This window comes from Notothenia coriiceps, unplaced genomic scaffold, assembly GCF_000735185.1.
Source record: "Notothenia coriiceps isolate Sejong01 unplaced genomic scaffold, NC01 NC01_scaffold00037307, whole genome shotgun sequence".
NCBI classification, from domain to species: domain Eukaryota; kingdom Metazoa; phylum Chordata; class Actinopteri; order Perciformes; family Nototheniidae; genus Notothenia; species Notothenia coriiceps.
The window spans coordinates 29,229-54,236 of NW_011370008.1; the positions used below are offsets into that span (position 1 = coordinate 29,229).

General features: G+C 38.6%; 3 protein-coding genes across 7 annotated transcripts; 2 read left to right on the forward strand and 1 right to left on the reverse strand.

Moving 5' to 3' along the window:
• pax10 (paired box 10) lies at positions 1-6,241 on the forward strand. Its single transcript, XM_010796908.1, has 6 exons — positions 1-25; positions 812-894; positions 979-1,138; positions 1,404-1,477; positions 2,724-2,856; positions 4,144-6,241. The coding sequence occupies exons 1-6, from the start codon at positions 1-3 to the stop codon at positions 4,242-4,244; spliced, it is 576 nt and encodes a 191-aa protein (XP_010795210.1). The 3' UTR covers positions 4,245-6,241.
• A 1,653-nt stretch (positions 6,242-7,894) lies between these two features.
• mmp25b (matrix metallopeptidase 25b) lies at positions 7,895-19,431 on the forward strand. 4 transcript variants are annotated; one of them, XM_010796903.1, is made up of 11 exons: positions 7,895-7,970; positions 8,104-8,192; positions 11,403-11,535; positions 11,670-11,808; positions 13,500-13,813; positions 14,417-14,596; positions 15,626-15,710; positions 15,959-16,041; positions 16,237-16,389; positions 17,420-17,713; positions 18,029-19,431. In XM_010796903.1, exons 2-11 carry the CDS (start codon positions 8,112-8,114, stop codon positions 18,256-18,258), a joined length of 1,692 nt encoding a protein of 563 aa, XP_010795205.1. In that variant the 5' UTR covers positions 7,895-7,970; positions 8,104-8,111; the 3' UTR covers positions 18,259-19,431. The 4 variants fall into 4 exon arrangements, with proteins under 4 accessions (XP_010795205.1, XP_010795206.1, XP_010795203.1 ...); XM_010796904.1 differs by having other exon boundaries at positions 7,950-7,975; XM_010796901.1 differs by having other exon boundaries at positions 7,955-8,029.
• Positions 19,432-19,923: 492 nt separating this feature from the next.
• ca15b (carbonic anhydrase XVb) lies at positions 19,924-23,831 on the reverse strand. Of its 2 annotated transcripts, XM_010796907.1 has the most exons (10): positions 23,798-23,830; positions 23,299-23,368; positions 23,163-23,189; positions 22,910-23,080; positions 22,254-22,402; positions 22,061-22,156; positions 21,704-21,782; positions 21,460-21,623; positions 20,735-20,944; positions 19,924-20,647 (listed from the first exon to the last, which is right to left on the reverse strand). In XM_010796907.1, the coding sequence occupies exons 2-9, from the start codon at positions 23,366-23,368 to the stop codon at positions 20,765-20,767; spliced, it is 936 nt and encodes a 311-aa protein (XP_010795209.1). In that variant the 5' UTR covers positions 23,798-23,830; the 3' UTR covers positions 19,924-20,647; positions 20,735-20,764. The 2 variants fall into 2 exon arrangements, with proteins under 2 accessions (XP_010795209.1, XP_010795208.1); XM_010796906.1 differs by having other exon boundaries at positions 19,924-20,944; positions 23,798-23,831.
• Between the last annotated feature and the right edge of the window lie 1,177 nt (positions 23,832-25,008).

A 25,008-nucleotide genomic window follows, 5' to 3' on the forward strand; every position in this document is an offset into this window, starting at 1 on the left:
ATGTTAAGCATCACAAGTGCAGACAGTAAGATCTCTAAAGACGTCTCCATTAGCAGACCTGAAGCTTCACAGTTGATTAGGGTGACTCAGACTGTCAGTTGGAGGCTGAGGCATATTCTCGTCTCGACTTGTCAACAGCAAAAATGTCAGCAGTTTGTCAACTTTAAATGAAATGCCACATTGAGAAATGATCCTCTGATACAGAAAGTCTCAATGATACGAACTCTTGTTGTTTAAACAACAGCAGAGTCAGGAATTGACTCTCCTAAAGCCCCTTTGTCTGTTTTATTCGGTCACTCAGAATACAAGATAATAACATACAATGCTTCTTCTGATGAGAAACAACACCGCATTTAGAGAGTAAATTATAACAAAATGATAATGCATACAGATCTTGAGCCTAATTTTAGTCCACCTACTCTGAAATAAAGTGCTTAGGCAGCTTCTCAACTTGGATCCTTCATTTGAACTTTCTGCGTGTTGCATAAGGATAAATAATTTATACAAAGTGCAACAGATAAATATTTAAAATATGGTTGTAAGGATACATCTTAGCTTCCTGGATTTGTGTATTCCACGACAAGATAATTAGCGACACTGATCTTAAGCACTAATTTCTTTATGTGTTATGTGGCGAAAATCTAGTAAATAATAGCTGATTAAATCTTTGAAGGCTGGTGCTTTCTTTTAAAATCAACATATGAATTTAAAAAACATGTTAACACTGAACGGCGAGATGCTCCACAGTTATCCTGTCATCTTCCATTAGGACTCACACTGTGTGCTTGACATTAGTTAATATCTTCCACAGAGTTTGAAAGGACACATTACCCAGATGTCTTTGCGAGGGAGAGATTGGCAAACAAGATTGATCTACCCGAGGCTAGGATACAGGTGAGAGTGGATTGTTATTCCTCTGAATCACAACCTGTTAATACATGTAGATTTTCACGATTAAGAAACCTCTTTGATTGACAGGTGTGGTTCTCAAACCGAAGAGCTAAGTGGAGGAGGGAGGAGAAGCTCCGTAATCAAAGGAGGTCAGGGGGTGTGACTTCCTGTTCACAGAGCCAAGCCCCTCTGACCACTTCCTTCAACACGTCTGTCTATCATCATCAGCAGCACGGCAGCAGCTCAGGTAAACACCTGCAAGACCACCCTCTATTTCAAGTCATAATTACAGTTATCAGTTACATTCAAAACAAGACTTCACATTTGTTCAGTGTGACTTAATAACAAAGATCAGAGTGACATTTGCAGGCAGGCAAACCATTAGAGTTTCTCCATTAGAGCGCATCTATATTTCCACTGCAAGATGTTCCCGTCACATGCTCGTGAATGTGTGTGTGTGTGTGTGAGTGTGTGTGTGTGCTCACCATCTCGCTGTGTGTGTCTCTCTCCAGGGTCCATGTTGAGTCAGGCTGAGTCGTCCCTGCCCAGCTACAGCTCCTTGTCAGTTTTCTCATCTGGAGTCCAGGTTGGACATTTCATCATTCATCATTCATCATCAGCGCCTTACAAACTTTACGAAAGCAGGGCATCGTCACAGAGCAGATCCCCATTATTAACTCATTTTATAATACATACAATAATGGCATTAAAACGTAACTCATAAATATTACTTATTTTACAACGACCACTTCTAATGTAAATGATACCATCATTTTTACTTATTTAAAAAAATATGTTGTTATAATTTTGATAATAGTACAACATTACCTAAACGTGCAAAGTGGAACCCTTGAACTATGTGAAGTATACAGTGATTTTCAAAATAATATTGATTTAAAAGTGGCTATACAATCAAAAACAATCTCTCAAATATTCTGCGCTCCCGTACTGTAGTTGTAGCATTAATATAGCATTTTTAGCCTCTCCCAGTACTCTCTAAGATTGAAAATAAGAGGACTTCCTGTTGGTAAATTGCCTTTGTAAAACTCTCTTCATCCATTTCATTTTATCAAATAGATATCTCAAAGCCTTAAGCTATTTTTTAAAGCTTCAGTGTTTGATATAGACCAAAACTCAGAGGGGTCTAAAGATATTGGGGTTTTGGGATCATCAATTGCAAAATACATTTCGAAAAACAGAAATAAAAAAAAGCTTTGGACATATTCAAACATCACAGTATTTATCATCCCACAAGTATGGCCTTATAGACATATTTCTTTCTCATTAATTATACATTTTAAAACACATGTTCGACCCTCTACTTCCTTTTTTTTTTTAAATGTCCTGCACAGATGTCAAACTAATTAAAAAAAACTGATACATTTGACGGAAAATATGACTTAAAATGTGTGCATTAAATCATATTTTCCAGTGATCGGGCTAATTAGTGAGTCTCTTGTTCAGTAATTCTGAATTTTTGATGAATACCTATTATTATAATTAATAGGTATGTGTATAATTGGGTCTATACACAATTACTTTAAATAGTTTAAAATGACACCGTATTGATGTAGAAACAAAGAGCAGAACATAAGAGTTAAATCATTTTAAAATCATTGTAGTTAAACGAAAAAAAGAATATGAGCCGCTGCTATTCTCCTACCATGCAACACCACTCTAGCGCCTCCATGTGGTCAACCATAGACAATGCAGTCAATGCTTTAAACTGCCTTTAGACACATTTAGAAATTGGTTCTCTCAGATTATATAGTTTGCTGTTTTATTATAAATCTAACCTACATCTTTCCCTTCCTTCTCTTCCCCTCTCTCAGTCTATTCCTCCCCAGTCGGCCTCCTCTTATTCCTGCATGTTGCCTCCGTCCCCCTCTACCCCGCGCAGCTTTGACTCCTCTGCGTATTCCTCCCCTCATCTGCAGACTCCATCCTCAGCCAACTCCAACACCGGTGAGTGTTTCTGGGGAAGATATGGGTTCATTTAACAGGTGCATAGAGATATATCTATACAACTATAATATCTACAACACCCCTTGTTGTTTAATACCAACCAACTATGTGCAATATGTGCAATATATATATATATATATACATATATATATATATATGTATATATATGTATATATACGCCGTTAATAACTGTGCAATATATACCTGGCTGCTAAATCCCAGAACTGTTAAAGGATGTGTATTTTATAAATTGTGTAACCTTTTTGTAATAATAAAATGTGTAATTTTTTATGCATGCTTCTTAGGTAACATTAAGCTGTCTTTGGCCCTTTTTTTGCTGTAACAATTAGGGTTGCAAAACTCCGGGAAATTTCAAAGATGGAAACTTTCCACGGGAATAAACGGGAATTTATGGGAATAAACTGGGAATTTTCAAAATTGAAGGATGGCTCTTCATAGGGAACTTAAATATAGTTGGGGAAAGTATATTTTAGCATAATCTTGACTAAAACGAACAGATGCCATTCAAGTACACTTGAATATCTATGCCATAGCACACTGCTTACTGCATGGCTATTGAGACCACACAAAGGTTCGCAACAGGCTCACAAATGTGAGAGTGGAAAAACTGGTTGGCATTCGGGCAAACCTAAGGCTCTTTGAGCCTGACACAGAGCCATCCTCAACAAGGCTGGACAGTGATACTGAAGAGCAAGACTCAGAGTTGGATGTTGATGAGGCCCAGGAAGAGCCCGTTGACTGAAAGGGTTTAGCAAAAATGCAGAGGATTGCTTGAAGGAAGATTTGCGTGTTTAATGGGACTTTTTGGAGGGAGAAGGGCTCTTTTCATTTAACATTTTGAATGGGACTTTGTAGGGATTTTTGGATGGGGGGTGCATTTTTGTTCATTTTTTAATGAGTGGGGTTGGGGGGGATGAGTAATATTTAACTCAACATTCCTGTTTTCGTTCTTCAATTAAACAAATAATTGTTCAATAAAATAATTAAAACTTGTTCGGTTCTACTTTAAAAAATATATATATATTTTTTAAATCTGTTATGTCATGTTTTTTTGTTTAATTTTGCATCGAATATTTCCAAAATTCCCCAGCTTAACTTCCCATGGAAACTTTCCGGAAATTTACCGGAAACTTTCCGCACCTTTGCAACCCGAGTAACAATGTACATTTCCCCTCTGTGGGACTAATGAGGGTATTCTGATTCTGATTCTGATATCTCACCTACTGAAATTCACAATATATAAATCTCCTTCTGTTCTCCATCCAGGGCTCATATCGCCCGGCGTTTCAGTACCGGTCCAGGTCCCAGGAGCCGACCAGCAGACCATGAGTCACAACCTGGGTCAGTACTGGGCCAGGTTACAGTGAACTACAGACAATCGCTGCCAGCCGGCAAACGAAAGAAGAACGATCGAAAAAACGGGCATGTAACAAAAAAAAGTGTCAAGAAAACAATATGGGGGACACACAGGTTATAAGGATGCACAGGACTGAAATATATGATGAGTTGCAGAGCCTGAAATGCATTATATGTTTACAAATTCAGTCAAGGGCAGCTTTGGTTGCACTTTACAGTACTCTGGTCATTCTGGTATCTGCTTAGTATTATCAGGTTGTTTGGATAGTAAGTTGATGGTAGGGCTGTGATCAGGATTAGAAATAGGTGTGTTTGGATTATAATTGAGCCAGGATTAGGATGAGGTTTATAAAAGGGTTGAGGTTACACTATCTGTGGAGGTGCAACAGTGCTTTTTATTACCTGATAGTTGAGAATAACATCTTTTTTAACATATTTTATTGTGTAGAATATTCTGGCTTAAATTGGAGTTTCATGAGCTAAAAAAATAAGAAAAAAAGGCATTACTGTATTTTCCCCAAAGGATATACGACTGAAAACTAGTCTGTCCTCTTAATACTGTGAGCAGGGGGGTGAAAAGTGAGGACGATTCTAAGGGCCCATGACTGACAGGGGCCCAAACTATTTTAGAAAATTAAGGAAAAAAAAAGTAACCAATGTGATATCTTTGCATGGGGCCCAAAATCCCTGGCAGCGCCCCTGACTGTGATTTGTGGTTGAAAGCTCTGAAAATTGACTATTTTGTTACTTACCTTTAAACCACTTTTATCCGTAGTCGGCGACCTAACATTACCAGCTCTCAGCCCATTAAGATAAACTTAAATATCTCCAAATATAGCTAAAAAAAGAAGGGTTTTTGCTCTTACATTGAGCAAGTGAAAGGGTTATGATTTTACCTCTACCAAGCAGAAATGCTTCTAATAGGTGATTCAATGGTACTAAGTAAATGCCAGCAGATGTCTGTATTGTGAAGTGTAACCACAGTTTGTTGTTTTTTGAGCAGCTCAATGACATTGTGATAGCAGCTTGTTCCCTAAGCATAAGCTATGTGAGGCTACTGTGAAGATTTTAGACTTGCTTATGGCAATCACTTTTACTGAAACTTAAACATTACAAAAAAAGACATCCCGCCTACCCTGCCAGCTACATTACACTAAGACTGAAACTGCATATTTTTGTACAGATAACTGTGGAATATTGTCAGATGTTATTGGAGGGAGGAATGTAGCATGTCTTGGATTCAAATCATCCTCAAAAGCACAGAAACAGCATCATTATTTGATCAAATATCGACTGATACAAGGCTGGATACGCGTCACAGATGACTTTGCCAAAAATACAGTACAGCAATTAGGTTTTCTCTTGTTTTATATAAACAGTATATATATTAGGACTTTACGTCAGATGTATCTAAAAGAAACAAGCAATTCCATTACATATTTAGCAGTGACTTGTACGTAAGTGGCAGGGACTTTTTAGTACATCACTTATGACCCATATCCATTAGCCAGTGACAATCAAGCATCATTGCAAAGCAATCAGAAAGAGGCTGCCTTCAAACCACCAAATGAAAACACTGCAGAGACTGACAATCAACGCTGGAGGTAGAGGAGATTACAAAAAAATAATATGAAAACTGTGATATTAATGCAACACTGTCAATACAATCGCTATGACATTGTTAACTGTGCATGACCAAAAATAAGCCGCTATAGACAATCAGCTACTTGCAGAAATAAATCGAGTATTGTAAAAAAGCGTTACTGTACATTGCAGAGTTTTAACCTCTGCTCACTTTCCTCTGACTATTGGTTTTGTTGATGCATCTCAGTTTAAATCTCATATGAAATGTCTACTTTTAACTCTTATTTATTTGTCTTTTCACTCGTTCACACAAGTCCTCTGTGTTGTTTCTGTTGTCGTTGTGTGTTGTGTTAGTTCTGTATAGCTACCAAGAGTCAACCCTTTTGTGAAGGCCTTGGATCCCTTTAATGAAAATAAAACTGTGTGTAATGAAAGGTCCTTATTTCTCGTGTGTGGTTCAAGATTTAAACATTGTGATGTTTGGTATTTGAGCTTCTTATTTTCTCATCACCATTAATCATGTATATAAATAGGTACATTTAATATAATGTGACAAATAATTTGGTTTTGATAACTTATCGAAAAAGGATATTTTATGTCAGTGTTGCTTATACAACTTGTTTTCTGCTGCCCCCAAGTGGCCAAAAACAGTCATTACTGGGTTAACATGTTATTTGTTCAGGATAAAGATATTAGAAAGAATATTATATTAGTCATTATGATTAAAGCTTACAAAAGTACTTTTTATAGGTTTAGAAATGCTGGACACCTGAGGGTCAGTGTGGAGAAGTGAGATTATCCAACACTTAAAACATTACCCACATCCCTTTAAAGAGTCAATAGTATAATCGTGCAGTGGACGTGGCGGCAGCTGGTCAACCATTAGCAGCGCAGCATTTGTTCTAATGGTATGGCTCACTTGGGCCCTGGAGGATGGACAGAATTTAAAGATGGGAGAAGAGGAAGGGGGGAGGGGGAGAGAAAGATGATACCAGTGGTGCTCTGCAGAGAGAACTGGTATGCATGAACACAATGGGAGTCCAACATGAGATGTGAGATGCCGGTGCACTCCAGTCTAATACAGCGTCATGAATTTCCACCAAATGTATTTTAAGTACTCACTGTGGTATAACACAGGAAACATAGTTGAAAATGAAAACGACATTAATGTCTTGCATGCTTCATACCAAACCAATTGTTTTCAAAAGAGGAGTGATATTGTTGTACACACATTTATTTTCATTCCTACATCGAAAGTAAAAATATTTATGCAATTAAATATACATTTTTGCAACGATGACTATTTCAAAAAATATTTTAAAACATGATTTTATTTATTTATTTATTATTTATTTAAAGTTAGTTATACATGGAATTCAAACACCAATGTTTGGTACAAGCTAATTTGGGCCTATTATTTTTCCTCGCATCTTCAAATTATACATTTAATATGATTTCATTTTAATATTGTCTGACCTAAGCTTCTTCATGCACAATTATACACATCTAGTATTTTGAAAAATCCTCAAATCCTCTTTTGTTAAAATGATTCTGCATTTAACCCATCCTATTGACATAAACTTGTTTGCCATATCTTAACAGATATTCTTGGTATATGAATCATGTCATGTTCTGTACCTCACACCTTGCTTTCTTTGTCGGTCCTTTGGTATTTTTCAGGGTTCCAACATTGTGTTTCCTATAGTCTCAACACTGTTCTGTCGTGTTGGACCAAAACTAAAAAGAACAATTAAAAAGGGCCAGTAATTAAATCCAAGGTCTAAAAAGATCAGACAGATGTTCAAAATAGGGAAGTATCACATTTCAGATTCAAGGTTTCATAACAGAAGCTTAAAAACGCATGATGATCTGACATGAGTGGAACTGGGCCTGTTACACACTGCAGTGTTCAAGTGGAATCAGGCCAAATTCTGTCAAAATGTATTATTATTTGGACATTGAAAAGTATTACAGATGGAGAAGTACATAATGATCGCATCTTCTCACCTGTACCTGAGGCAACACGTGCCAAACATCTGTATGATGCGCGTGGTGGGCGGATATGAGAGCCTCGGTTAACGCCTCGCGGCTGAGAGAGTTTCTAATCGATGCGCCCTGCCTAGTCCCCAGAGAGACTGAGGAGAAGAAACACGGTGAGGTTTGCTTCAGTGCCCACACGCTTTTGTTATGGTTTGGATTTGGATGAAACTGGGTCAGTTATAGAGGAGAAATGTGTCCTCTGTTTACACCAACTTGTTTTGATAATAATGGAGCGTGTTTTCGCAGTGACCGGAATGGAGTTGGGTCTTCTGCTGTGGATGATGTCGACCCTAACGGGAATCACATCAGCTGTCCTGGAGCAGTACAGAGCAGTGGTGAGTGAATTACACACATTAAACTGTTTTAAAACTTTGTATTTTGAGCGAGGATGATCATTATTGTTTTGGGATTGGAGGTTATATTTACTATCACTATTAGAGGAACATATATATTTCTATATCATAGGCTTTTTTTTTTCTCAGGGTAATTATTATGTGTGATTGGTCATTGTTTCACTTTGCAGATTATATTATTTGTGTGCCAAAAAAGCATTATTATTTTTTGAAATCATGTCATTTTAAAAACTATTATTTACATACCAATTGTGGATTAGTTTACACCATTTGCAGCTTTCATGTCAGGCATATCTTTCTATAATACACATATTCATCTCTATATGAGAAGCAGGAAGTCATAAATATAAAATGACTTATGCAAAGAGGCTAGTGGCTGGTGAACATAAGGCAAAATCCATATGACTCCTCAGAGGTTATTAAAACACATAAAGGAAAAGCATCAGATTAGTATTTTGTTATTATTCCATTTTATTTGATAAGAAAAAATGTAGGTCTGGAAGAAATATCTTAACCTGAAGCTTAAGTGATCATTATTTCACAATTTTACGAGAATAATAATAATAATAACTTTATTTGTATAGCACCTTTCATACAGGGGATTGCAGTTCAAAGTGCTTTACATCAGTAAGAAATAAGACATAAAATCAGTGTAAAACAAGCAGCAAGAGCAAAGCATAACGTGGGATTAAATAATTAAACATAAAAACATGGGGAATAAAACATAGAGAAATAATGCATAATAGTGTAAAGTCAGTAAAATGCTTTGGTAAAGAGATTAAAAATGTCTAGCGTATTGGCTTCCCTAATATTGTTGGGTAACGTGTTCCACAGTTTTGGGGCGTATACAAAGGCTGCATCACCGATCTTCTTATGACTCTTTCTGGTGACCTCTAATAGACCTGCATCTGGTGATCGCAGTGTTCTGGCGGGTTTATTAGAGAGTCAGCAATGTAGCTGGGTCCTTGTCCATTTAGAGCTTTGTATCTGAGGAGAAGCACCTTAAAATCAATTCTAAAAGTTACAGGAAACCAGAGTAGCTAAGACAGGACTAATGTGTTCCCTCCTTTTGGTATTCGTTAGTAGTCTAGCTGCAGAGTTTTGAATGAGTTGGAGTCTTCCAATAGCTTTCTTGGGGAGACCAGTGAATAGTGCATTGCAGTAGTCTAGTCGGCTAAATATAAAATCATGAATCAGCTTCTCTGCATCATTTTTGATTTATGAATGGTCGTATGTTTCTGAGATGAAAGAAAGCTATTTTGGTCACTTTGTTTAAATGGGCATTGAAGTTCAACTCTGAGTCCAGGATGACACCGAGATTTGTCACCTGTGGTTTAATCCAAGTAGTTAAGCTTCCTAGATTATTTGTTAGCATCTCTCTTTTTGATTTGGGGCCAACAAGTAGGACTTCAGTTTTGTCCTCATTCAATTTAAGAAAGTTATCATTCTTCCATTTGTTTATTGCTGTCAGGCAGTTGGTAATGGAGTTTATGGCTGTCGCATCATTTGGTTCAGCGGATATGTACAATTGTGTATCATCCGCATAGCTGTGGAAATGTATACCATACTCTCTGATGATGTCGCCGAGCGGTACAATATAGAGAGAAAATAGTAATGGACCTAAACAGCTCCCTTGTGCAACCCCGGCTTTCATGTTTCTCTGATGTATGAACATTTTAATGCAAGAAAATACAGTTGCACAATATTTCAAAGAATAAAGGACAACTCATTTACAAAAAAAGAGGTCTTCCTATGTCCAGCTCTGTTGAAACTTCCTCAAAAACAACATGAATTCTGCTTATTTGGCCGACTACAAGAAAAAACGTCAGTGTGTGCATGGTGTGAACAAAGTTTCACTTCTGTGACTTAAACATATTTCCAGGTTGCATCCTGTATGATGCTGCTGTTTTTAAGGGTTGCAGAAGCATGAGCATCGAATGGAGGGCAAAAGTCGTACTAGTGAAACCATATAGCTTGTTAAAACGACCTAACCACCTAAAAACGGTTTTAATTGAATAACCTGACCCCCGGCTCGATGAGCGAACTATGGATAAATCAAAGAAAATAAAAGTATCGGAGGAACACAGAGGGTTTAATTCAGCGTGGTTAGAGTTATATGCTTTCACAGCAAACGATGCTGGCTTACCGGTATGTTTGATATGTGGAGAGAAGTTGCCAAAGGTGCTGCAGCCTTTACGTATTGGAGGACAAATACGGAAGAGCTGACGATCTTCAGTCATAATTCAATCAGTTAACTCTTTTTAGGGTGCAGCTATATGTTTTATTTATTTCAAAGTGGGCCCATTTTAATTCATTTTCTTCAAATGTGCAGAGGACTCCCCAAGTGCTGTGTTGATTTATTTTTAAGTAGGCCTGTGTATTTTTTTTAATTCTCCTTATAAGAGTTCTTTGTTTATTATTAGAGGTACACAGTTTTCTTTAATGTAATAAATAATAAATGCAAAAAAAACTGTAGTTTTTGTCTTTGATGTAACAATATATACAACTTTATAAGCTATCAAGCTATCAAATATGTTTTGCGGCTCCAGACAAAAAACATTGGTGGAAAAGGGGACAAAATGGCTCTTTTGGTCCAAAAGGTTGCAAACCCCTGATCTAGTACATGGTACTTGAGGAGGACACTTTTTGCAGTGTAAAACCCACTGAAAACAACTGTTGATGAATTGGCCAACACCTTTTCCTTTAAACTGCAACGGTAAAAGGGTGGAGGCAAGGCAGGAAGAAGGGTAGGTTTCAGAATCACTTTCACAAGACATATTACGTCTCTGATGGAGATACATGCTTACAATTAAAAAAAAATCACACCAGATTCATCATTTTATTTCACCTGCAGACCGTTCTCATACAACTTGCCTTGTGAACATTATAGGCTTCCTTTATACATTCAAGCAACTCACTCAACAGACAGGGCTATATCATATTAATGAGAAAAAAAAGGCTGGCACACTGCTTTGTGCTGGGTCTGAGGAACAAATACCCTCTATGACATCAGCTTTTGCCAGCTATCTTGAAGTCATGTAGGAAACTAAACTGAACGATATTGTTGCTATACTTAGGTGTGGGGTGCAATAACTAAGAAATATACCGTGTTGTTTTCATGCTACATCATCCTGTGCTTCATGAGAAAACACAGATTGCCACATTTCCTCTGGTTTCTTGTTTTCTGTGCAGGATTGGTTGAGCAGGTATGGCTACCTTCCTCCTCCGGACCCTCGCACAAGTAGAATGCAGACCAAAGAGGGGCTGGAGAAAGCCATTCGTGTCATGCAGAGATTCGGCGGGGTCCAGGAAACTGGGGTGCTCGGTAACAACGCCTCACCACAAATCTATAAACACAACATATCATGCATATGAGATTTCACAGATATGATGTCACATGAGGTCTCAAACTTCCTGTATTCTTGAGTTTCAGCAATATGTGATCAACTTCTCTTCCAGACAATGAAACACTTAAACTCATGTCTACGCCTCGATGCTCTCTTCCTGATATCATTGGTAATGAGGACAGGCTGAGGAGGAGGCGGAAAAGATACGCGCTGTCAGGCCTTAAGTGGCACAAGACAGACCTCACATGGAGGTGTGTTTCCTGTCATGTTATTATGGTGGCTTTACACCATCCCTCTGAGTCATAGAGCTATGTGTCACACTCACACACACTATTGCATTAGAATTATTTTCATATTTCTAAAAAAAAGGTTACAGCCGTCATTATGGATGCCAAACCAAATTTAAATCATACCAAATGTTGTTTGGTTTTAAAGCCCACTATGTTAGGATTTAAGTTATGTCCGTTGAGGAAGGAAGGCTTTTGGGAAAGTGTAGACTACTGTTTACTGTCTCACAAACTTATTGATTGGTTTTTAACATAAAAGGCAAAGATAAATAAAAACGTAAAGAAACACAATGTGATACAAAAGGTCCATACAAAGGATTTATATACAAGGCTGGGGTTATTCTCTAGTTTACTGTGGTGTTTAAAAAATGCCATTAAGTCCATCCCTAAATGCTCTCAGACTTTCCTTCTTCAAGTCAATTGGTTTCTACTTAAGATGTAACATTTTTTGTTTGGTAATTTCCTAAAACAGCTGGGCCCTTTAATTCAGTCTAAAGTGGAGACTTATTTCAGTTGAGTAAAAAGTTTACAGCAACAGGACGTTCTTTTTAAGGGAGGATTAGAAATGAACTACAGTGTTCACGTTAATGAAAACAAAAGTAACATACCACCAGGCTCAAGAGTTCAGCTGACTGATGTGCTGATAGCTGTTTTAGGGTTGTAGCTACAAAGACAGTAGTTTGTTTGTTTTGGTCTTTATATTGGATGTGTTTACAGCAAGAGTCATCCAGTGTACCAGCAGTGTAGCCTACATACATGTCTGGTTAAACAGCTCAGCGAATACATTCCTGACTTAAGGCCAAAAACGTGTTTTGTAAAGGCACAGTGACCTTGACTTTTGTCCTTGACATTCTTATGAGTTCATCCTCTTGTGTCAAATTTGAAGAAATCCCCTAGGTGTTGTTGAGATATCGTGTTCAAAAGAATGGGACGGTTGTACAGATGGACAACCCGATCAAATAAGATACACCTTTATTGATCCCATAGGGAGATTCAGGCTCAAAAGCAGCAAAAATAAATATGATTGAAACACAAAGACAAAGAACTAACAGAAGGATAACAAGAATTAAATAAATAAATAATTTTATATAATAAAACAGCCACAATTTAATCATGGAAACTGTTAACATATATACAGACATCAATAATTATCAAAATTGCCAGAACATTTTATTTTTTTACTTTTTGTGAAGCAGTAAAAGAATGAAATTGTAATTCTCTGAAATACTCACCTACAATAAACTTTGAAAACAAATTAAAAGGGAAAAACAAAACTATCACAAACCATGTATATCCATGGACATTTTGATGTCCATTTAAGTGTAAAAGCATCAAAAATAAATAAGATTAAAACACAAAGACAAAGAGCTAACACAAGAATGAACTAAATGAGGTATTAAAGTAACATTATATAATAAAAAAACCCACAATATAATCATGGAAACCGTTAACATATATACAGACATCAATAATTATGAAAATTGTATTTTTTTACTTTTTGTGAAGCAGTAAAAGAATGAAATTGTAACAGCTACAATAAACTTTGAACACAAATTAAAGGGGCAAAACTAAAATCTCACAAACTATACTAAGTTAAAGTAAAAAAATAACACACTCCATATTTGCTCCAATACAAAATGTCCTCTGGTCTGCAGTGTCCACAGCTACCCGTCGCCCTCCCGCTCACCCGGCCTGTCGGGTGACTCGGGACGTCTGGTCGACAGCCTCCTGACTCGAGCCTTCAAAGCCTGGAGCGACGCGGCCCCCCTGAACTTCCGTCAGCTGCAGAGTGACAGAGAGGGGGTGGCGACTGAAGGGGACATCAGAGTGACTTTTGCCCGCATGCTCCACGACGACGGGTACCCTTTTGACGGGCAGGGTGGCACCCTGGCCCACGCCTTCTTCCCCGGCAGGGATGTAGTGGCGGGTGACACACACTTCGATGATGATGAGATCTGGAGCTATCGAGGTATTTACTAACTGAAATCATGAATGGATTTATGGCTAAGAGCTTTTAGATGACAGTCTGTAAACTGATAATGAGCTATTGGTTTACATCAGGGGTGTCCAAACTATGGCCCGGTGGCCATTTTGAATTGTCATACAGCCCACAAATGAAACTTGTGCTGGTCTTATATTGTACTTATTAAATATATATGTTCAAATATGTTACACAGTATTCATGTGTTAATAAGCCCACTTTTCAAACAAATTCAGTCAATTAAAGTTGGGAACATCTTCTAACAAATATTAACAAGCTTGAAATATACCCTTCATATTTACCCTTATTATAAGCAATCTGAGGCTTCGGTTTTAAGGAATAAGCTGCTAACAAAATAATTGAAACCCTCTGGAGAGCTGTGATGGAGGCTGTTTTTTTCTTACCGCACTCTCAAGTATCAAGAATAATTTATTGGATTGATTTACCCAATTTATAACTGAACTTATGAGGAAATATACCTCCCCTAGTGGCCTAGCCTTCGTATAATTTTCTGTATGTGGCCCTCGTGAAAAAAGTTTGGAAATCCCTGGTTTACATGAAGGTAGTGATGGTTTCTTCACACTTTCTCAGGTGACAGCGGCAGCACAGACTTGTTCACGGTCGCAGTGCACGAATTCGGCCATGCGCTGGGCCTGTCCCACTCGTCCTCTGACCCGTCCATCATGAGGCCGTACTACCAGGGCGCTGTGGGAGACGTTGCCAACTTCCAGCTGGCTATGGACGACAAGTTGGCCATCCAGCAGATCTACGGTCAGTGACCAGTTTGACTTACGTGTGTCTGTAATATTTGTTGAATCCTGCCTAAAGTGTGCGCTGATGGTGGTTTCATGTCTGTTTGTATGGGACAATATAAGTGCCAATAGGACAATAAATTACATTTTTATTTTTCATGAAGAAAAAAGTTGAAATTTTGGATTGTGTGCTGACACTAGTCGTTAGATTTTTTTCTCAAAAGTTTGACTTTGATCATGAAATGTTGTTTTAGCTTCATTCTTGACATGTCATCTGTCGTCTCCTGACATTTTTTATTATCCATCTTTGATTTCATTTCCCCTATGCATGACACAAGTTTGACTTCGAGTTTGACACATTATTTTGACTTCCCTTTCAAATGTGTTCTCTTATTCCCTGCTCTAATACCGGTTTGTTTTCTGTGAAACATTTGCCTGCACACAAAACAAAGAAAAGCTGAAGCTGATTGTTATTAGTTTTGCAGGTAGTCAGGGGATCTCTAAAGTCAGTATACAGTAGGCTTCTAATCTTCTGGCATCATTATATCAAACACATTTAATTGCAACCCTTACTGAGTTCCCTTTGGGGGTTTCATCCGGGAACCAGAATGTTGACTTAATTCAGTGTAGTATGAAATGCTTCCTTTCCATGTAAAAAAGAACATTAATGGTTTGTGGTCATTTCCTCCGAGAATTTGGAAGTGGCCCTGAATGACTTTTTGCTTGTATTATAAGTTCAAATTTAAGAAAGATCATAAATGTTGATTTTGGAATGTAGCTTGAAAAGACAGCCCACAAAGAATAGAGAAGTCTATTAACACCTCTATCAAGAGGACATAAACTGCCATCTGACAAAACCGTTTATCAGTGTGGTTATGTGTGCATTGGTGTACTCACAAAAAGCAGATTTCAACAGTTTCCTTCCGTGCCTGAAAACGAAAGCATCCTGTGTGTGTTTCTTCCCTGGTTTGCTTTACAATTTTTGTGGTGCTGTCATCAGTCCTTCAGCGCCTCTTCAATGTTGTCTTCTGTCACTGTTGTGGTGTAGGTGTGAGTGATGGCGGACCACCAGGAGGTGTTGATCCTGACCTCCCACGCCTGCCCAGACCATCTCCTCCAAGACCAACACGGCCGTGAGTAAAATCAAAGGAAACAATGAAAATGAATGTACAATCATCAAAACAATAAGCACTTAGGCTTTGAATATCCCGTCAGTTTACTCGTGGATGATTCCTTAAAAACCAAGGGATGCAGATAAAAGCTTTCTGATCAATCCTCACTGTGTTTGGTCCTGTTGCACCCTCTAGTGTATTTTGTTTTAAACCAAACTACATCCTGTGAAATATATTTTGACTGGAGTTTTTGACTTTTTCTGTCCCAGTTCTGACCCCTTATTCAAAGAGCGCTGTGAGGGAGGCTTTGACGCAGTCGCAAATATCAGGGGAGAGGTGTTCTTTTTTAAAGGTAAGAAGAAACAATCACAAATGAACAAAATAGAAATTTCCCAACATAGAAATGTACTTCAAAATCTCCCAAATCATGTCTACATTGATGATTCAAGAAACACTTACTCACGGTTGAGAGGTGTTTTAGTTTTGTACATTTAGTGTGTTTGAATATACAGTTACATGTGTCGTGTTTACTCTCTTTCCTGGAAAGGTAACCGCTTCTGGAGGACTAAGCGAGACGGGTCTTTGGTGTCCCTCAATCCGGCTCTGATCAGAAACTTCTGGATTGGCCTCCCGCCGGGAACAAACAAGGTGGACGCCGTGTACGAGAGGAAGAGCGACAGCAGCATCATCTTCTTCATTGGTGAGAAACTACATCTTGTGGTTACGTTTGGCTTTAGTGATTCTAATTTTGGCAATGGTGTTATTGAGTCAGAGGTGTGAACACGGTTGATTATTCCCACGGCTATATTTGCTCTTACGTTGAAGGAAGTTCTTTTAAGCGAGGGAAAAATGTTGGCATGATTTCTGCCGTACAAACAGGAACTTGGCCAAGGGTGTGTGAAGGTGTATGAATGTTAGCTTCCATAGAGAAAGTGGCAATTCTCTGCATAATTGGAGTGTGAATGGGTAGTGGTGCACTTCAGCCTCTTGTGGCCTGAATCTGAATTACAACAAAGACTGTTTATTTTTTTGTTTCAAAGATATGAAAAAAGTAACTTAAAATAATGTTCCAAAAACAAACTATGTCTGACCTAGAAAATAGAATACCAGATTGTGTTTCTTTCTTGCACCTCAGAACTTCAGATCTTTAATAAACCAATTATATTAAAGGTCACCTATTATGCAAAATCCACTTTTTCACGTCTTTTATACATAAACACATGTCCCCTCTGTGGAAAGAGATTCTGAAAGTTTCAGGAAAAAAGATTCGCTCTCTTTTTGTCCTGATCCATTTATTTAAAAACATGTCTGAAAATGAGCTGATCAGATTTTGTCCACTTTATGATGTCATAACGTTTTTTTGGCTTGTGTAACCATTGGCCAATAACCAACCAAGGTCACACCCCCCCCTTTATCACCTTATCACCTGAATCTCCTCCTAGAGCCCATTTGTGATCTTTTTAACCAAATATCTCCTCAGAGGGCGTGGGGAGTGGCTCCTTATTTTCATCTGTAACAGACAGAGAATCAGCACTTTTGAAACAGGGCTGAAACAGAGGGGTTTATGGGATGCTGCAATTAACTGTTTGGTGTTTGGAGCCAAACAGTTCAGAGACATGTTTTGTATTTATCTGAGACCTATAATATATTGATGAAAAACAGTATAATTGGGGACCTTTAAAACCAAGACTCTTAAACACATACCAACCATCTTTCCTCCTTCTATCCAGGACCTCAGTACTGGGTCTTCAGGGACACTATAGCCCAGAGCGGCTACCCGAGGCCCCTCTCCGATTGGGGCATGAAGACTAAGAGTGGGGGGGCGGTGGAGCGGGTGGACGCAGCCTTCGTCTGGTCCCACAACGGCAAGACCTACCTGTTCAGCGACGGGGAGTTTTGGAGGTTTGACGAGAGTCCCAAGGACCAAAAGGGGACCATGCAGCCGGAGCAGGGCTACCCCCGGAACAACAGCCTCTGGGGGGGAGTGCCGCCTCACATGGATGACATCATCAGCTGGGGAGAAGGTAACACAGTTCAGAAACATAAATATGTGATGAGTTTCTGGCACCAGTGATACATAAATAAATAAAGCCACAGAGGACTTTTATTAAGGTGCTGGTATGGAAGTTATGAAGTGATAAAACATTAGAAAAGTATCGATCAAAGCGAAAATGAGAAAAGGCTATCAGTTTAATTACAATTAGGCTGAAGATTTTGTTTCTTTAAAGCAGCCTTGCAGTGTTTTTGACCACTATAAAGCTGATTTAGATGCAGGCTGATGCTGTATTTTAATGTCTGATAGAAGAAAGAGATTCACACATACTGCTCCTGCTCTTTAGGAGATGCCTACTTCTTCAAGGACAACCTCTACTGGGTGCTTAAGAAAGGAGGACTGAACCAAGAAGTCGTCATGTCTAAATCCATCGCTGTGGACTGGCTCAGATGTCCAGCTCCGCCTGTAACCTCCACTCCTCGCATCCCAAAGGAGTGCAGCTGCGACTTAAAGGGATCCTCATCCTTTCTCAGAAGCAGCTGGCTCCTCCTGATCTCTACTGTATTGATAATTTAAGCATTTGTTAGAAAATAGATAGCTGAGACGTCATTTTTTGGATACCAAGTGGCTGCAGGATGTTTTTGTCCTTCTTCCCTTGTTCCATTAAAGGGAACATAAAGGCTCTTTACACTCCCAGTACATTAAAACCCACAAGCTGGTTTCAGATTACATGAATACCCGCCCTATGTTGAATAACCTATTCCATAGAGCCCTCTGAATTCTTTTTTATATCAATAAATAAAAATGTTTCTGGGGTACATAAAGCCAATCAATGACATTGGTGGTTCATATCTGATATGAATTTGCTGCTTGTGGAACCACGATTTATCCTAAAGGACTTATATTAGGGTTGGTTTGCATTTCTAAGGCCTAATAAAGAAGGCTTCTAGCTTTTTATAGTGAATTTTGAGGTGTCTATGTATACAATAATTTGAGGGAAACAGCAAGTCTACCCTCACAATCTCCATTTATTGATTGTAAATATATCTAGTTTGCATAAGAAACACCTAAGTGTTATTTTGTAAATGAAAGCTTATAACAAAAATCTATTTAAACAGTGGTGCAGTTCATCCAGTAAACAGAAAAATACTGTTACATTATTTATTATTTTTTTAGCAGGAACAATTAAAGAATGTTGGCTTTAAAACATTGACCACAGTAATCTTGAAAGACCTGATAATGCGTTTCAGCACATTCCCATCATCCGGTAGATCAAATGTTTTCTTTTGAGTCCTTCTCTGTCTTCTCTTCTACTATAGCATAAGACCTAAGTTATTGTAAATACTCGACCTCTTAGGAACATAAAGCTGACCCATGACAATACATTTAGCCTCCTCCCTCCATCCTGCTATAGAATGTCACTCCCTACTTTTCGATGAGAAAGTATTCAATTACATGGAGCCTATATAGGACAAAGCATAGAAACTCCCTTAAGCTTTACTCATCCACCCCGTGTTTGGGCAGTAAAACAGGCCACACAAAAAGACTGAAAAGTACTTAAATCTTGTGCATATACTTTACATGGAGACATTTGAGCTGATAGTGGGCTTGGCTATGTTATTGCAACAGTTCTGCAAACAGAGATGTGGACTCTAACGCAATCATATTTTATAGTGACTGTTCAAAGCAGAGTGAACATTAATCAGTCAGTGGGGGAATTAAGGTTCCTGAAATGACAGATGTCATAAATTTTTTTTAAAAAAACTACAAAATGACTGCAAGGAAGTCGTTTTAAACAATCATACATGAAAAGGTTTTTTGTCGAACTTCAGTTATTTTTGCACTGATTTAATTGCTATAATGTAAAAAGAAAATGTTTAATCTTGTAAATGTTTATAAAAATCTGCAGACATGTGCCATTCATTTGACTTTGCAGAAGTTGTGCAGTAAATTAATCTAATCTTCAGGTTTTTGTTGTGAGTATTGGCTGTAATGGCATGTACTGTATCTGCAGGTGTGTGTAATAAAAAAAAAAAAAGAGCATTTCTTATTAGTTTGCGTCTTTGTAAATTATTTCGCTACGTCTGTTAGGTGTGTGACATTCCTGACTCATGGTAACTGAAGCATGCCGATCGCTCCCCAGTTGTTTTCCATCTTCTTTCAGATAACTTGACGAGACAACTATCACCCGATGTTACAGTAGCACCAAATCTAAGAGTAATGTGATAACCACACAAGAACTTTACTTAATACCTTTATTTTAAATATGACAAATTCTTGCTTTAACAGGATACTCAAGCTCTTACTTCACAGACATTAAAAACTTGTACACTGGTTATTTCAAAGACCTTCATAATCTGCCTTAACAGGGAATGCAATATATTTACAACATGTCTTCATCTTTAGTTTGAGGCATATCAATGTGTATCAAGGAAGTTTGCAGAGGAGAATCAATATTGCCTTGTGATAAGAGTAGCTGTAAGTGGCTCAGGTCTTTTGATAATGTGACCAGTGAAGTAATGCGACATTAGTGTGAGTTATGAAGTAACATAGTATACTTAAACAATAGGGCTTTCATGTTTGTTAAACTTGAAAAGGATAAGAACACTCAAGAGACCTCTGAAGTTTCTTGCTAAAGTTGAGTCTAAGTGCAACAACTGGGATGGTTTTCCCAACATTCATTTAAACCATTTTGATGTACATTTGTCCCACAACTATCAAAGCAATAACTAGGTTACAAAAAATACCATTTTAAAATAGCTAACAGTTTTGTCACATGTGCAAGTAGTGCAACACAGAGCTAAACAATGTAAGGTATACAATGGTGATAAATATTAATGATTTTAATTATGCCTAAATCCTCATGACACTCATTAAAAGCAAGCAGAACCAGTTTCATTTTTGAGTGTTCAGCTTTGCAACATCTCCTATGCTGACAGTATCTGGCCTGATACTGTCTATCAACCTGGATGAGGACAACATGAAAGTGAAACAGGTTACAAAATTAGCCATTAAAACAATCTCAAGTAAGAAATCATGCAAACAGGTTTACCATCAAACCATTTAGTGCTGAGACACAGCCTTAAATGGCTCTAAACCCTCCCAGAACAAGACTCAGGGCCATTAGCCCCAGAGAGTATCCGGAGGTGGAGCAGGAGGACTGGGTTGTGACAGATTGCGCTGGCTGGATGCTTCTGAAGACATTGACCATAAGCGCTGATGAGTTGTCAGCGATGTGTACGGTTGTGCTGAACTTGTCAATCTGAAAACAAGACATTAACCCCGTTAGCTACAGGAAGCATTGTCTGAGTCTTAGTTTATCTTACAAGACAAACTGTAGAAAAGCCTTGATGGATCAAAAATAAATGGAGACTGAATTTAACGGGATAATGTTATCAAAATAACCATTTGCCAGCTCTCACAAAACTCATGCAGTGTAACCCAATTGTCATTCATTCAGTTGTATGCTCACAAATTCCTATATATACACGTTTCGGCAAAATATTACTGGATCCACAGGAGAGTACCAAAAAGCATGTGTTGGGAATCAGTCAACATAGGACCTAATAAAATTAGACTTATCACAATGCACGAGTTTTAAGAGATTGTGTAATGTGATGTTTTGATTTACTTTATGTTATCCATGTTAAAAGAGCTGTTTTTAACCCAATTCTTCAAGACTTTTCAGGAATGCAAGATAGCATTGAGTCCTTGATTTACAAATGATTGCTTTGTGGGCGAAGTATTTGTTTAATGACACAAGAAGAAATAACTTACCAAATCTTTGCTGACTTTGATCGTGTCCTTAAACACAGTCCAAACCACGGCTTCATTGCAGGTGGGTGTGGTCAAGGAGCCGAGGTAGCGGTAGTATTTGGTGCGATCCACCCCTTCCAGGAGATCATCCAGTGAAATTCCTGATGCCACTGTGGTCTTGTTTCCTGAGGGGCAGAAACAAGACCATGAAGGGACTGTAGAAGAAGCATTTCATTCAAAAGTCAAATGTCAAACATTTCCTTACCAATGTTTACAATTTTTGACAGGTAGGAGCTCAACAAGTTCCATTTTGCAGGTTGCCCAGTGGCATCACCTGACATTTCCTGAGAAAAAATTGACACAAAATGTAATTTCCAGCTTGGTTGAGGAACATCATGGGAGGGTAATGGCTGAATAGGTCAACAGTGATGTGACAAATTAAAAAGTTAAGGACATTACGTGATGCGGTCCAACAGTTGCATCGAACAGGATGCAAAGAGGTTTTTTTTAAACGCAATATTTGACTTTTTGAAAAAACATACCAAGTTGCAGAAGTGGCTTAAACACAGAGCACTGACTTTTCTGACTGGCATTACAAAAATGTGAATGAATCTTTCCTCACTTCAATGAAGAATCCAAGAGCAGCAAGTCCTGTTGAGTCTTTCACAGCTAGAGCTGTGTCACCATTATAGGTTGCTTTGCTGTTGACAATGTGTAACTGAGAGAGAGAGAGAGAGAGAGAGAGAGAATTTAATGTGACTTTAACAGAACATTTCTAGCTGATAGCTTATCACAAAACAAAGACTGTGCATTACCTCCATGGGATATCTTTTGCCGTCCACAGTGTGCTCAGAGCCGGGGACAGAGGAGCCATTTCCCCAGTGCAAGTGGAACTGCAGGCTGTCGTAGGGATCGGGCAGACCCCCTCCGGAAATCTTAATCCCGCTGGCGAGGGTGACTTTGACTGATGGAGGGGGGAAGAGCAGAATGGACACAAAAAAAAAAACATCATAATGAATACAGATGAAAAATAGCCTCTTGGTCAACTCTGGCACATTTACAGAAATATTGATTAATGTGCACTGTCCCTGTTAAATAGAACATTCTAAAAAGCAATTCTATACATATCTTCAAAATACATTTATCACAAAGAATATACAGTACATGTTCTTGATAAGTTAGAATGTTCAATAAAAGACCAATATACTAGAGCAAAATAAGTAAATACATATTACAGTAGCTTATGTGTAGGATAGAAATAGGACATCATAGACTACAATTAAAGCATCATAACTAGCGTTAAGAATCCTGGCTGCACCTCTTTCCGTCACATTTCCACAGATAGAAGGCAGACTCTCTATATGCTGTATTGTTGATTTTTCCCATTACATTTGATCCAGCACGCCATCCCTTACTCTAGCAAATATAATTAATGCACCCCACTTAAGTGATTTACGCGCCCTCACTCCACCTGTCCTTCCAGTGTTTTCGATCTTTTTCAGGGCAGAGTCGCTGTTGTAGTTGAGGAATGTAAATGCAGTGAGGTTGGAGTCAGCTGTGGCAGATGCTGGGACGATGTTAATCGGTGACTGTCGACTCCCAGCGCAATAAGAAGGAAAGAGGGTGGGCCATTTTGTGTCACCTACAAACAGGAACGAGATGTTTAGTAGCTGAGGTGAATACGGTGTTGTGTTCAAGTGGGGATAAAAAGTGAAATTACTTACTGCAACTTGCATCATGGTAACACCAGCCTATAGGGGGGGGGAAACAAATCCAAATAATGTCAAGCAACCTAAGCAAGGACTCAAGGTTTATCCAAAAAAGTCGATAAAGATTCAATAATAAAAAAAGTTTAAAAACCTGTCCCTGTGGCACAGTGGACGCTGGGGACGAGGACGCATACAGCAGCGAGGGATAAAAGCCAGTTCATCTGGGGGGGAAACAACGTTAAATACCCGAGGATAAAACGCACATAAAGTCATGCAAATATCAGAATTACTTCATACAGCTTTATTTATGAAGCACTTTAAAACCTCCAGACCAAGGTGCTGTACAGTGAAATAAAACAAACTAAAATCACACAGTTCAGATAATTTTAGTGGGTTCCAAATTGACACACCAAGCTTAAAGCTACACACTCCAATTAAACTTTAATTGTTTTAAATAAAAAAATACACAAAGTCGCAAATTACGTGCACTTTTTCAATATTATATATTTTTTAAATTACTTCTGATTCAGCATTCAAAATAAATATACTAACACAACTTCAGACCCTGAATTTCGCAAGTTTTTGCACAGTTACGGCTTTTTTTTTGTCCGCAGCTGAATCGAATTGACCGGATCAGCAGGGTGTCTTACCTTCACGCAGCTCCTCTTCTTCTCTCAGTGCAAACTACGGAGGGCTGTCATCGTCCCGCTTTTATTCGCTCAGCCGTCCAGGTGCCGCCCCTTTGTGACAGCTGAGAGGAGCAGGTGGAGGTAGAAGCCTACCATTACCTTAGTGAAAGTATGACACGGCCTTAAAACTCTCCACAACCAGTTAAAGTTCTGAATTTATATCATAAAAAGGACTTTAGTAGAAATATGGAAGTTCTGCCACTAAAATGTGGGATAAATGGGATAAATGTGGGATAGTTTGTCAAAGTTAAGCCAATTTAATGTAATATTGTGTAGATTAGTAGCAGAGTACTGTAACATAAATCACGTGACCAGGGACAGTTAACGGGGAAACCAGTTAATCCGGAACAGGTGTTCCGGATTAACTGGTTTCCCGTTAACTGAACTGGTTTCCCGATCAACTGGGGGCCAGTGGCGGTTCTACAGGGTGGCATGCAGTGGCGGTTCTACAGGGTTGCATGCAGTGGCGGCTGGTGGAAATTATTTTAGACGGGGCTATTGTAATGGTGAATAAACCACACGGGGAACATTTTGAGAAATTACCCCTTAAATTAAATTGGCTACACTATTTCATCGTTGCCGTTGTATGATTGGTGTTTAGCTACGGTATTTAGCGTCTACAGCACCTCCGCTTTTAGGGTTGACGTAGACCCAAACGTCGCCCGTAGGTCCCCCGGTGTTGTTGCGGGAGCTGCTGCACTAGCTAACGCTCCACTAGCTAACGCTACATTTGCAAAACAAACGCTTATTTCTTTTGCAAATGGTGCGGCGGGCTTCAAACACGTTCCCCTCCACTGGTTTCAACCAAGCACTAAATTAGATGTTTTCCAACCAAATACGGTTGAACTGACACTTCCCCATATTAATTTGTAAGTAGATTCGAAGATACATGAGTTTCTGACTGCCGCAAGCTGAAGCTTGGTTGCTAGGTTACTAGCTGGGTGTTCTCCAATAAGGGGCCGGGGGAAACAAAGTTAGTGATTTAACCAATCATACACGAGAGGCCGTTCTTGAACGTCATTATTGGTACGACAGTACTGCGGCAGGACCGAGGCGCTTGCGCCGAGGTCCGTACGCCTGTACTGGAGTGTACGGCCTCAAGTGTATGATTGCGATTCTATTACACAAACTATCATTGTAATCAACAATATCGTAAAATAATTTCATAATGT

Excerpts from the sequence above, each read along its gene's own strand:
- ca15b (XM_010796906.1), bottom strand. The coding sequence starts at position 23,368 with ATGAACTGGCTTTTATCCCTCGCTGCTGTATGCGTCCTCGTCCCCAGC. Across the intron at positions 23,190-23,298 it reads CCACTGTGCCACAGGGACAG|GCTGGTGTTACCATGATGCA; the intron begins GTTTTTAAACTT and ends CCCCCCCTATAG. Across the intron at positions 20,945-21,459 it reads TCAAAGTCAGCAAAGATTTG|ATTGACAAGTTCAGCACAAC; the intron begins GTAAGTTATTTC and ends TCTTGTTTTCAG.
- mmp25b (XM_010796901.1), top strand. The coding sequence starts at position 8,005 with ATGGTTTGGATTTGGATGAAACTGG. Across the intron at positions 8,193-11,402 it reads TGGAGCAGTACAGAGCAGTG|GATTGGTTGAGCAGGTATGG; the intron begins GTGAGTGAATTA and ends TTTTCTGTGCAG. Across the intron at positions 15,711-15,958 it reads CCTCCAAGACCAACACGGCC|TTCTGACCCCTTATTCAAAG; the intron begins GTGAGTAAAATC and ends TTTCTGTCCCAG.
- pax10 (XM_010796908.1), top strand. The coding sequence starts at position 1 with ATGTTAAGCATCACAAGTGCAGACA. Across the intron at positions 26-811 it reads AAGCATCACAAGTGCAGACA|AGTTTGAAAGGACACATTAC; the intron begins GTAAGATCTCTA and ends TATCTTCCACAG. Across the intron at positions 1,139-1,403 it reads GCAGCACGGCAGCAGCTCAG|GGTCCATGTTGAGTCAGGCT; the intron begins GTAAACACCTGC and ends GTCTCTCTCCAG.